A 13,491-nucleotide genomic window follows, 5' to 3' on the forward strand; every position below is an offset into this window, starting at 1 on the left:
ATTGGACTTCATCAAAACTATAAACTTTTGTGCTACAAATGACATCATCAAGAAAGCGAAAAAGTGGCTGAAAAAACCACACACAGAGTGAGAGAAAAAATTTACAAATCTTGTATCTGATAACGGGTCAAGCCCAGGATGCACGAGGAAGTCCTAGAGCTCAACAATAAAAAACAACCAAATTAAAAAATGGGCAAAGCATCTGAATAGACATTTTTCCAAAAAGTACAGACAAATGGCCAATACGTGCATGAAAATACACGCATCAGTCACCCGGGGAAAGGTGATGACAGCGCTGGCACCCGCCAGGATGCTAGAACCGGGCAGCCAGGTGACAGTGTCACCCGGGCGCCGAGGGACTGGAGCGCTCGCTGCCACGGCTGGTGGGAAAGCACTTCTGGAAGGGTAGCTGGAGAGGTGGCGCAGGGCCCTGTGGTTACGCTGCTCAGGCTGTGCCCAAGAGATATGTGACCGTGTGTCCGCACGGCGCTATGCACAGTAGCTAACCACGGAAGAGCACAAACACCCGTCCAATGCAAGACTATGAGCCCTGAGCATGAGGGAAGCATGGACACGGCCCGCCACTTGAGGCCTGGACGCACTATGCAAAGGGGAGGAAGCCAGGCGCAAGGGACACACCTCGTGTGACTCCACTTGCGTGAAATGTCCAGACAGACAGACCCCTATGGACAGAAAGTGGACTGGCAGCTCCCTGGGGCCGGCAGTGGGGAGAGCAGTGAGGGCAGACAGACTGGGTTTCTGGGTGCTGATGGAATATTCTCAAGTTGACCGTGGGGATGGCTGCGTGACCCTGTGAGCTGACTAAAACGTCCTATCCCGCTGAGAAACAAACAGGAAGCGAGGGAGGAACGGACTTGGGGTCAGTGGGGACAGAGAGCCTTCGCAAGGACCCTGGTGCCTTTCTCTGGAGCAGCAGGGTCCATGCTGCCCGGCCCCAGTGAACCCTGGGGGGACTTTGGTCCCAGGAGCAAGGCCTCTTCACTGACCACTCAGTGATGACCACACAGGGTGACATCCTGACCCATCCCCAGTTAACTCCTTCCCGAGAGACACACCATCCCAGGGACCGTGGCTCAGTCGAGAAACCTCGCAGCAGGATTTGCTCTGAGAGAGAGTGACATTCTGTGTAACAGACACCTGGTGCCAGTGTGTGTCTTCAGGACAACCTCAGTCCCGCACCTGACAGGGCTTCCCTGTCTTTCCACAAGTCCCGCCTGTTCTGCTGCCACACAAGCCACCTCCCCTCCCCCGAATCTGCCCCTGCATCACCCCCAGTCATCTTGGTTCTTGTTGGGGTGGGGAGTGCCCCAAGACCCCTGAATCTCAGAAGGCTGCAGAGCCCTGCTCCCTCTGCAGCCCAGCCCAGCCTCAGGCATCCCCCCCTTGGGTGGGCCTCACCCCCCTTCCCCCACAGTCGTCTCCCCTGCAGCAACACGGCGCCCCACCCATACGAGGACCTCATCCCTCCATGCTGGGAAGGCGCGACAGAAGACAGGGGTCTGTCTACGGCCCCTGACTCATCAAAAGGGCACGTCCCCTCCCATGGCTGCGTCCTGCTCCTCTGCTGGGCAAGGTCTTCCTCCGGGGGCCTCGCACGCAGCTGCCCAGGGGCCCGGCCTCCCTCCACGGGGCCACGTCTGTACGCAAGAAGCAGGGGTCACCAGCACCAGAGCTCCTCACGCAGACCTGCAAGGCTTGGATGGCGTTGCGGTAGCAGACGAGCTCTCCGTACACACTCTTCGAGTTCAAGGCCAGACGGTGCCACAGGTGAGCCAGGTAGTCTTCGCTTTCATCTTTGAATTTCTGTATTTCCATGATAAAATTCTGGCCAAGTTTGGCCTTCACAATGACCATATGTTTAAAAATCAAGCTAAAGAAAAGCAAAAGGGAGAAATCAATGCTTGAATGATAAACAAATATAGATAATGCATCTGACACTAAGGAAATGTGCCCCTTTTCCTCCTTCCAAAAAATCAGAACGGAACCTGAGTTACTCGGCATGTGTTGTGTTTCAAATCCCCACCCTTCTTGTGCTGAATTCCGGTGGGGAAATAAAGTCATCCGTGGAAATGGGGATGTGGGGGTCGGCACCGTTGGGGCGAGCAGGGGAGGGAGGCTCTCTGGGAGCAGGTGCAGACGGGCGGGGGGTCCCGGGTGTCCTGTGGGGGGAGGGGACGGGGCTCCCAGGAGGGGAGCAGCACTCACAGGCGGTGTGCGGTCCGCGGCAGCACCTGCACAGCCTCGTCCAGCACCTTGAGGCCGCCCTCCCAGTCGCCGAGGTCCGCGTGGCAGTGGAAGAGCAGGCCGTAGAGCGCGGCCCGGAGCGCCAGGTCGTCCTCGGCACCTACAGCGGGAGGGGGACGGCAAGGCTGGGGCGCCACAGGGAGCTCTCTCAGCAGCACCTAAGAGCCCCAAGCTGAGGACGCACCGAAGGGCGCCGTGCGCCGTGTCTGTCACACGCGTCGGCAACCCCGGCGGCCCGACCACCACCCTCGGGCCAACATGATGCCTGTCTGTGGGTAGCAGAGCCACGCGACATCGGTCCCGCAGGACCGGTCACTCGGAAGAGGCTCACCAGGGGCTCACTGTCCCTGCAGCTGCCCCACTGTGCTTCCTGAGTGCCTCCCGCCCCCACCCCGCGCTGGGCTGAGAGTGCCTGCCCTGACCCCGGGGGGCCCTGGACAGGCCGTTAGGCTCTGGTGTCCTTGGGCGCACAACGGGGAGTCGGTGAAGTTGGTGCTCACCGCACCCAAGTACTGAGCAGACACTCCGTGTGACACCGTCCTGACTAAGTGGCTTCACACGAGGCTGCAGGAGTTCACAGCGCTGAGTACTTCCCTTTCTTCCCGCCCGTGGCTGCGTCTGTCTTGTGTCTACAAACCTGGGAGAAAATGACCTTCTGTCATCCCTCCGCTGTGGAAGTCCGCCGTGGGCCACTGGTGCAGAGGCAGCACTTTCCCTTTCCCCTGGAGTAAAAACAAAGAAGCAATACGTATGTTTGAAAGTTGCAGTTTATTCTTCCACCATTTTGATGTTTATTTGGCTCAGTATCTAATTATAGAAATTGCAACTAAATTTCTGAAATACTAAGTCATAAAAAGTGAAGTCACATTTCACCCATGAGAAAAAGCTCCCCAGTGCACATGAGAACACACACATAGAGACCACTCCCAACATAGCCTGCAGCTTTCTTAACGACTTAGAGCATCCAAATACAGTTTAGAGCTTGGATTCAATGGGATCAAAAGCATATTAGAAAAAGCTTATAAGAGGGAGGCCTGGACGGGTCAGTCAGTTAAGCATCTGACTGTTGGATTTCAGCTCAGGTCATGATCTCAGGGTCCTGGGATCGAGCCCTGCCTCGGGCTCCATGCTCAGCAGGGAGTCTTCCTGGGATTCTCTCTCTCTGCTCCCTCCCCACTTGTGCATGCTCAAAATAAGTAAATAAATAATGAAAAACTTGAAAGATATAGCAAACGCAGTGCTCAGAGGGAAGTTTATAACTGCAAATGCTTACATGGAAAAAGAAGAAAGATCTCAAATCAACAACCTAACTTTATACCTTAAGGAACTAGAAAAAAACAAACTAAACCCAAAGCCGGCAGAACGCAGGTAACAAAGATTAGAGCGCAGATAAGCAAAATAGAGATTGGGAAAATAGTAGAGAAAATCACTGTAAAGATCAAGAAAACTGGCAAACCTTTAGCAAGACTAACAAAAAGAAAAAGAAGACACAAATAACTAAAATCAGAAATGAAAGTGGGAATATTACCACCAACCCTGGAGAGATAAGAAGGATTCTAGGGGAACCCTGTGGGCTAGCACGCACCAACATATTATAAGAAACAAGCGTCCACAAGTTGAGACTGAATCCATAATCAGAAACCCCCCAATAAAGAAAAGTCCTGGACCCAATGGCTCATGGGTGGATTCTACCAAACATCTAAATGATTGACACTAATCCTTCTCAACTCTTCAAACCACTAAAGGGGAAGAAATACTTCCACAGTGATTCTGACACCAGCATTACCCTTGATAGCAAATCCAGACAAACACATCACAAGAAAAATCACAGACCAACACCCATTATGAATATAGATGAGGCAAAATCCTCATCAAAATTTAGCAAATCAAATCCAACATCACAGTAAAAATATTATTTACCAAGACCATGTGGGGTTCATCCCAGGAACACAAGGGTGGTTCCACATAAGATCGATCAGTGTAATACATCACATTAATACAAGAGGGAGAAAACCTACATGATCACCTCAACGGATGGAGAAAGGCATTTGACAAAATCCAACAACTTTTCATCATAAAACCTCAGAAAACTAGGAATAATGGGAACATTTCTCAACACATAAAAGGTATTTATGAAAAACCCACAGCTGGCATTGTGCTCAGTAGTGAGCAACTGAAGCTTCCCCCTAAAATCAGGAACAAGATGAGGATGCCTGCTTTCACTGCTGCTGTTCAAAATTCCACTGGAAATTCCAGCCAGAGTAATAAACAAGAAAGAGAATTAAAGGTATCCCAATTGGAAAGAAGAGGTAAAACTGTCTCCATTCATAGATGACATGATCCTATATTTAGAAAATCCCAAAGAATCCCCAAGAAAATTGTTAGAGCTAATAAATCAATTTAGCAAAGCTGCAGGCACAACGATTAAACAGTCAGTTGTTTTTCTATGTATCAGCAACGAACAATCTGGAAAGGAAACTAGGAAAGTGCTGTGGACTTACTTGTGTCCCCCCCCCACTACCAAATTCACGTGGAGAAGCCCTCATCCCCAGTGTGCTGCTATCTGGGGGGTAATTAGGATTAGACGAGGTCACGAGGCGGAAGGTCCTCATAAGATGAGACAGCAGAGATCGTGCTCTGTCCCCACATTGCCCCCAGAGGAGGACAGAGCAAGATGGCAGATGGATGCAAGACGGAAGAGTGTCTTTATCAGAACTTGACCACACTGGTTCCCTGGTCTTGGACTTCCAGACTCTAGAAGAACATGAAACAAATTTCTGTTGGTTAGGCCACCCAGTCACCCAGCATTTTGTTACGCCAGCCAGAGCTAAGACTGAGAGCAATTTCATTTATACTAGCACCTAAAAGAATTAAATACTTCCAAAGAGGTGAAAGACGTATCTGCTGAAAACTGTGAAAACGTTCCTGAAAGAAATTAAGGAAGACCTTTATGAATGGAAAACACCCATATTCATGGATAGCAAGTCTTAAAAATGTTACACTGTCTGTGCCCCCCAAAGTGATCTACAGATTCAACACAGCCCCTCTCAAAATTCCAACACCGTTTTTGGAAGAAATGGAAAAGCCAATCTTGAAATTCATGTGGAATTGCAAAAAGGCCCCAAGTAACCAGAACTATCTCAAAATGGATTAATAAAGTTGAAAGGCTCAGAGTTCCTGACTTTGAAATTTACCACAAGCTACAGTAATCAAATCAGTGTGGTCCTGGGATAAAGACAGACATACAGACCAATGGCATAGAAGAGAGCCCAGAAATAAACGCTCACCTGTACGGTGGAATGACTTTTGACAAGGATGCCAAGATCGTTCAATGGGGGAAGAGCAGTCTCTTCAACAACTGGTGCTCGGGAAACTGCACTCAGTGAAATAAAGCCGCCCCCACCCCCTGCTCTACAGCATACAGCAAAATTAACTCGAAGTGGGGGAAACCCAAACACAAGAGTTTAATCTGTAAACTCTTAGAAGGAAACACTGGAGAAATTCCTCATGACATTGGCTTTGGCAATGAGTCCATGGATGTGACACCAAAACACAGGCAAAAAGAGAAAAATGGTTGAATTTCATCAAAATTAAGAAGTTTTGTGCATCAAAGGATACCATCAAGGGAGTGAAAAGGCAGTCAAACAAATGGAGAAAAAAATCTGCAAATCTTATGTCTGAAATCCAGAATATACAGAGAACTCTTACAACTCAATGACAAAAAACAAAGTAATTCAAAAATGGGCCAGGAACTAGAACAGAAGTTTCCCAAGAAAATATGCAGATAGCTAATAAGCACATGAAAAGACGCTCAATATCACTAGTCATCAAGGAAATGCAAATCAAAACCACAAGGAGGTATAGGGGCACCGGGAGGCTCAGTCAGCATCTGACTTCTGCTCAGGTCATGATCCCAGGGATCGAGCCCCACGTCTGGCTCCTTGCTCAGCGGGGAGCCTGCTTCTCTCTCTCCCATGGCCTGCTGCTCCCCCTGCTTGTGCTCTCTCTCTCTGACAAATAAATAAAATCTTAAAACACACACACACACACACACCACAGTGAGGTACAACTTTACATCTACTGGGATGGGTATGATTTTTTTAATGGGAAATAACAAGTGTTGACAAGGATGTGTGGAGATTGGGACATTGCTGGTGGGAATGTACAATGGGGCAGCTGCTGTAGAAAATAGTTTTCTTCCAAAGGTTAAACCCAGAACCACCATAAACCCAGCAATTCCACTCCTAGGTATATGCCCAGAAGAACCAACAGCAGGGACATAGAGATACTCGTACACCCATGTTCACAGCAGTGAAAAGGGTGAAACAATCATGTCCGTCAATAGACGAGCAGATAATCAAAATGTGGTCCATCCATACAGTGGCATATGATTCAGTCATAAAAAGGAAGGAAACGCTGACACCTGCTACAACGAGAACAACAAGTGTCCTTGAGGACACTAATCTGAGTGAAAGAAGCCACACATAGAAGGACACATCCTGTATGATTCCACTTAAACGAAGAACCTAGAGTCATCCCATTCATAGAGACAGAAAGCAGAGTTGTTGTCTAATGGGGACAGGGTTTTTACTGGGGGTGATGAAAAAGTTTCAGGTATCGACGCCGGTGAGGATCATATAACATTGTGAATATCATTACGGTCACTGAATGGTATACTTTTGAACAGTTAAAATGATAAATATTAAATTATGTGTATTTCACCACAATTTTTAAAAGCAAATTGGCAAAAACTGAACTTTAGGTTAAGGTTATAAATGTCTAGACCTGGGCTCAGCAAGCTTTTTCTGTAAAGTGCCAGATAGTAAGTACCTGTGGCTTTGCAGGTCACACGGCCTCAGTCACAATTACTCCTTTCTGATTTTGGAGCCAAGCCACAGACAATATGTAAGTGAACAGGCATGGCTGTGTCCCAATAAAACTTTATTGACGAAAACAGAAGACAGGCTAGATTTGGCTTGTGGGTGGTGGTTTGCCCACCCCTGGCTTAGACTATCAGAGGTCATAAATATCTTTGTAGGAAAATAGGAAGCGAAGACCAGTTTCTTATATGAGGCTATGATTTTCAATTTTCTTCTTGCTGTCTCTTGAACAACAGTTTCCCCGGCCAGGGACAGCGTTGGGAAGGCCCAGCTCTGGAATCAGCAGAGGGTAGCTCCCCCATCTCGTCCCATCCCTGCCAAACCTCCCATAGCTTGTCTGGCGGCTGGCTTCTGAGGATTCGCGGGCCCTGGACTGAGGGCTCGAGAAGCCCCATCCACAGGCTCTGTCCTAGACTGCCTGGCCACGGACCTCTGCCTGCCAAGGCCTTTGACCTGTAGGCCTTGCCTTCAGAAGGGCCCTTCTGCAGACCGCAGGTTTATAGGTAAGAGTGTGGCCTTCCCTGGCAGATAGGAGACGTGCTGGAATCTCCAGGTTGTGTACAAGACACACATCATCAGCAGGCAGGAGGGCAGCCCTCACTGACCTCCACACACCCTCTCAAGCTGGGTCTGGGCCCCACTCTGCCGGCCTCAGGGGCCAGGTGGACAGAGGGAGCCAGCCAGGGACCGTCCCTTTACCAAGACCACACGTTGCTGGTGATGGGGTGGGAGTGCGGTGGAGCCAGTCCAGGACTTTGGCTCTTCTGTGGTTTTTCTCAGCGGTCTGAGTCTACTGTTCTGTTTCTACCTCCTCTGTCCTTTCCTCTCTCCTGCTGGAACTTTCTGGGTATGGCTCAGTGTTCTCTAGGAAAGGAGGAGGGAGGGGTGGGATTTTGCCCAGCTGGGATTTTGGAGATGTCATTGCCCTCCAGGCCCCCACTCTGCTGGCCTTTGTGTTCCCGGTTTCAACAGCTCCACGGGGTCTGTCTTTCTGGAAGAAGCCTGCCCCACCGTGGCCCCACGCAGCCCACCTGCTTTGTCGCTTCTGTCTTGTTGATGATGCTGATGGCCTTCTGTATGACGTTCTTGGTTTTCTTCCTGTCGGCTGCAGAGGACAGGAACGGAAGCCAGGTGTTCCAGCAGTGCCTTACGGCCAGCATCACCAGGGCGCTGCTCCTTGCAATGCCCCCAAACCTGAAAGGGAATCCTGACCTGGAGAGGCGCAGACATGGATGCACGATGCAGCAGCAACACGCGAGGCTTCTGGATTCACAGGGGAGGGGGTGGAGTGGGTGCCCCGAGGTGCCCCAGGATGTATGTGCTCCTTCCCTCCGATGGCCACGCGGCCTCTGGTGACCCGCTTATGCCCAAGGGGGTGGTTTGGGGTGGGTGTCACCACAAAGGTGAGATGGCCACAGGGTCACCAAGGGAGAGCCAGCCTCAGTGACAGTTCCCACTGAGCATCGTGCCTTTCATGCAGGCATCATCTCCCATGCACAGTGTGCACCCCAAGCCCCCTGGCCACTCAGCACCCCACGGCATACTTGGCGCTGTCTATGAAGGCCTTGGCGGCTGCCAGGCGCAGCTGCTTTCTTCCCTTCAGGTTCTCCATGATGCTCCTTCCCTGGATGCAGGCCGTTGTGCTCAGCATCTCTGCCACCAGGTCAGTCTCGACCCTGGACACAGAGAAGTGACTCACACACACGACAGCTCTTCAGGCAGGCAGGTGCTTTGCAGAAAGCTGAAGGAGCCCTGTGGGCATCCACAGTAACCTCACGAAAGTCCCCAAACCACAACTAACTGGCTGAACCCAGTCAACTCACTGAACCATGACACAGAATTGCTACCTGGTGTTTTGAATGACTGCTCTGTGAAGAGGTTGTGTTGTGTGGCAGCAATGGGTGAGCACAACAAGCCTCTCTGCTGAGCCCCCCCCCCTTGTAGAACGGCCAAGCACCACCAGGAGCAATGGGACTCCACTCCCTGTGCCCCAGTATGTCTGGTCTCAGAGGGCCTTCACTGCGTGCTGAGAGCTCAGTCCTATACGGTTTTGACCCAAAGTAATGTCAAGAATGCTGTGTGATCCTTTCTCCCTCAATGTTTCCTATCCTAGCCACGCCGTGGCTTGTGCACATAGAACAGCACATACACGAAGATGTCACCCCCTGTCCAGCGCTGGAGGGGAGTAAATCCCTGAAACTCCATTCAGGGGGCACTGGATTTATTCTAAGAGAAATACACTGGTTCCCGGGCAGACTCCTCCATGGGCCACCCGAGTCTTTATTTTTGAAGTATCTCTTGAAAATAGCTTCTAGTTAGGTCTTACTTATCGTATTCAGTGCGATATACCCTGCATATTTAACTAGAGTGCTGGGCCATTTACATTTAGTAGATACATGGATGTGGTTGGGGTCGAATCTTCCATTGTGCTTTGCTTTCCTTTCATTCCATATGTTGTTTCTTTCCTCCCCTCTTTTGAGTTAATTGAATATTTTTTAGCATTCTATTTTGTCTCCTCTATTAGATTTTTAGTTATACTTTTTGTTTTATTATTTTTTTAGGACTTGTTCTAGAGATTACAAGTCACAGTCCTTACATCCTTAACTAGTCACAGTCTATCTTGGATTAATGTTATATCATTTCACAGGTGATGTCAGCACTCTGAACAATATACTTCTATGTACCTCAGTCCTATCATTTGTGTCATCATGGTCATGCATTTTACTTCTACATTTATTAATAACCCCTCAGTTCAATGTACTTTGCTTTTAAACAGGCAAATGTCTTTTAAAGAACTGAAGAACTGAGGGTGAAAGCCTTTTACATTTATCCACACATTCACCACTTTGGGTATTCTCCACGGCTCCTTGGACCAGCTTTCCACTGGCTATCATCTTCCTTTAGCCTGAGGAACTTTTTTTTTTTTTTGGCATCCCTTCTAGGAATGGATTATCTTATCTCTAGTTTATCTTAAAACGTCTTCATTTTTGCCTTCATTTTCTGAAGGCTATTCTTGGACATAGAATTTTAGATTGACAGGTTTTTCTTTTTTAACACTTAAAGTGTTAGGCGGTCTGCATTGTTTCTGCTGAGAAGGCTTACAGCTTTAACCGTGCTTTCCTATATGTAATGCATTGTTTGCCTTCTGACCTCTAACGATCTCTCGTTACCTTTGGTCTGCAGCAACCTGACTACAGTGAAAATAGGTGTGGTTTTCTTTGTGTTTGTCCTACCTGGAGTCATTGAATGTCTTGGATCTCTGGCTTGATGTTTTTAACTGAATTTGAAAAATGTCAACTAGTCCATCTTCAAATATACGTACTTCTGCCCCCCTCTCTTTCCTCTGTCCTGAGACTCCCATTACACTTGTGTTAGGCCACTTGATTCTGCCCACATGCTGCTAAAGTTCTGTTCATTTTGCTTTTCTGTCTTTTCTCCCTATGCTTTGGTTTCAATGCTGTGTTGACCTGTATTCAGAGTTACCCATCACATTTTCAGTATTCTGACATTAAGCTCTCCCAGTAATATTTCTAGATACTATATTTGTCAGTTCTAGAATTTCCACTTAGTTCTTTATTACAGTTTCCATTTCTTTGTCAAAATTCCCCACTTGTACAGTAGCTTTTCCACTAAAAATACATTCTTGTATTTATAATAGTTGTTTTAACTTAAATTTTAAATTTGTTGTTTGCTGATTTCAAAATTTGTGTAATATCTGGGTCTGTTGACTGTTTCTATTTTTTTTTAAAGATTTACTTATTTTTATTTCAGAGAGAAAGTGTGAGCAGGAACAGGGGAGAGGGGCAGAGGGAGACAGACAAGCAGACTCCCCACTCGGTGGGGAGTCCAACGTGGGGCTCAATCCCAGGATCACTACCTGAGCCAAAAGCAGATGCTTAACCCACTGAGCCACCCAGGCGTCTGACTGTTTCTTTTCTATTGACTGTATCTTCTCCTGGTATGGGAGAACATTTTCTCATTTTTCCGTGTGTCTAGTAATTTTTTATCTTGTGCTGGACACTGTAAGGACTATATTATTAAGAGTATACTGTTGAGAGTGTGGATGATGTTGCCTTCCTTTAAAGGAAAGTTGGGTTTTGTTCTGACAGGCAATTAATTTACTGGTGGCTCAGCTTATCTTATCAAGATTTGAATGAGGCTTTTTAGGGCAACTCTATAGTAGCCCTTCTAGCCCTATTCCTGGTGTGATCTTTTTGAATGCCGGGCAAGTTCAGTGAAGCCTCCCTGACTCTTGTTGGTCAATTCCACCATCTCTCTTCAGCTTAGAGACCACACCTCAGTGCCCGTGAGCACACATGCTCTGTCCAGTAACCTCCTCTCTCATATCATATCCATAAATGCCAGCTGCCTCAGCAGCCCTTGGCATGGATCCCTGTTGTACCTCAGTACGTCTTCTGTCTGGGCTCCACTCCCCAAATACCCCTTCAACCCCACTTGGCAGAAAGTAAGGGTGAATGTAGAGCCAGCCCACTTTTGATGTTCCCTTCATGCAAAAATTTCTGCTTTGGACCACCTGTTGTCCAATGTCTGTAAATGATTATTTCATGTATTTTGTTAAGCTTTACAGTTGTTTGTTCGGTTTTTTTTCCCCACAGAACAAGAGTATAATATCCATTACTGTATCATGGCCAGAAATGGTAGAAAAGGGACTTCCAAATTTATATGAAGACCCAATGCTGATGATTATATTAATTAAAAACGTTGAACAAAGTAGAAATGTCCCAAATATTCTTAGACTAGTCCCTTTTAACTTTGTGTCTATTTTAAGGATCCACGTGAAATTTCTTATTAATGTATATTCCTTTACATTGATAGTATGAATGTGAAAATCACTCTGGTAATTAAACACTCAGAGGTGGAAATACTAATTGATTAGGAACTGTACTATTTTCCACCAAGAACTAAAAATTACTTTTACTATTTAATGTGAAGTGCTATAATAAAATAACTCTGTGACCAATTCCACACTAGTTTCTTCATATAACTTGCAAAATGGAAAAATTAGCACAAAAATTTGAAATATGTGTAACTAAAAAAAAAAAAAAATCATCTGCAGTGCATGCCACGTGGCTGAGGGTGACCATGTATCCTGCTTGCCCAGGCACAGGGTCCAGCTCTCTGAGTGACCAGCAAGATCATTACAAAGTGTGGTTTCTCTTGCAGAACCAAGGACCACTGCTACCTGTCTCTGCAGCCGCCTAGCACGGAGTAGCACGCCTAGGTGCAGCCAGCACCCACGTGTGGTTGGATGAATGCTCAGAACCGCAGTCAAACCCAGGCTAGATCGGCAATTCCACTGGGTGCAGTGACCACTGATTACCACTAGAGGGCAGCGATGTTCTACAAATGAGTTTTCAAAAGTCAAAGTGGAAATTAAATTTTATAGTACCTGTATTTCCCTAGCACTATATGTATATATTTATATTTTTATCTCAGTGTAAGATTTGTCGTTTTAAAATAAAACTCAATTTAAGAATCACTGATGAAGAATGGCAAAGCCAGGGCACACGTACTTGGTTACCTGAGCGTGTCCTCCTGACCAGGCTTCAGCCCGCGGTGAAGTACGTTCCAGCCCAACTACAGAAGGACTGACGCAGCAGCACTCACGTACCGACTCCTTCTCTAACAATGTCTTTGCAGTTTGTCTTTTCAGAATAACTTTTGAATTTTTATCAAGTGGCACCTGCACATGGTTAAGAGTAACTACCTCCTACCCGGCCCCCAGGGCTGGTCCCCAGAGGGAATGACTTCTAAGTACTTCGCCCTGTCGTCCAGTAGGCACATGCTTACCTCTAAAACCCTGGCATCTCACTTGATTTCTCAATGCACCTATGAAACTCTTACAATGATCCGTGGAAGCTTAAATTACTCAGACCCTCCTGTTGCCCGCTTCCCAACTTATGAATATAGCTGATTACAGCATTATTTTAATTCCCCTATTTATCATCTTTGTGACTTAAAATATTATACTAGCTCCAGGTCTTGTGGACCCTGAGCCAGTGACACTCGACTGCTCACCTTCTCAGGCAAGGACGTCATCACAGCCATTCTCCTCCCTTCTGGACACTCCCCTCCCTACTAAAGCGTGTCTTCCATATTGTCAAAACTGATAATGGTTATATTTTGGTAAGTAATCACAAAGAGGTCTCCTTTGTCAAAATGTTAATCCTAAAACTAAAATATCAGTGAACACCTTGAAAACACAAATGTTTTTCACTCAGGAGTCAAGTTGTGTATGACTCTTGTGTCTTCTGGAGTTTCCAACTGGCTTTTTCTCCATCGCATCATCTTCCTCTATCACGACACCTTGGGTCCTCTGTCTTCC

The 13,491-nt window shown here is 47.3% G+C and overlaps 1 protein-coding gene across 1 annotated transcript in view; it reads right to left on the reverse strand.

The window, feature by feature from the left end:
* Positions 1 to 13,491, reverse strand: part of LOC100465393 (cilia- and flagella-associated protein 46) — a 97,481-nt gene that overhangs the window by 51,665 nt on the left and 32,325 nt on the right. The window contains exons 23-27 of the mRNA XM_034663486.1: positions 8,690 to 8,821; positions 8,177 to 8,339; positions 2,903 to 2,987; positions 2,227 to 2,365; positions 1,708 to 1,891 (exon numbers count right to left, since the gene is read on the reverse strand). Of these exons, the coding sequence (XP_034519377.1) occupies positions 1,708 to 1,891; positions 2,227 to 2,365; positions 2,903 to 2,987; positions 8,177 to 8,339; positions 8,690 to 8,821 (703 nt within the window). The remainder of the gene's footprint in view (positions 1 to 1,707; positions 1,892 to 2,226; positions 2,366 to 2,902; positions 2,988 to 8,176; positions 8,340 to 8,689; positions 8,822 to 13,491) is intronic.

Source organism: Ailuropoda melanoleuca, chromosome 6 (assembly GCF_002007445.2).
Source record: "Ailuropoda melanoleuca isolate Jingjing chromosome 6, ASM200744v2, whole genome shotgun sequence".
NCBI lineage: Eukaryota > Metazoa > Chordata > Mammalia > Carnivora > Ursidae > Ailuropoda > Ailuropoda melanoleuca.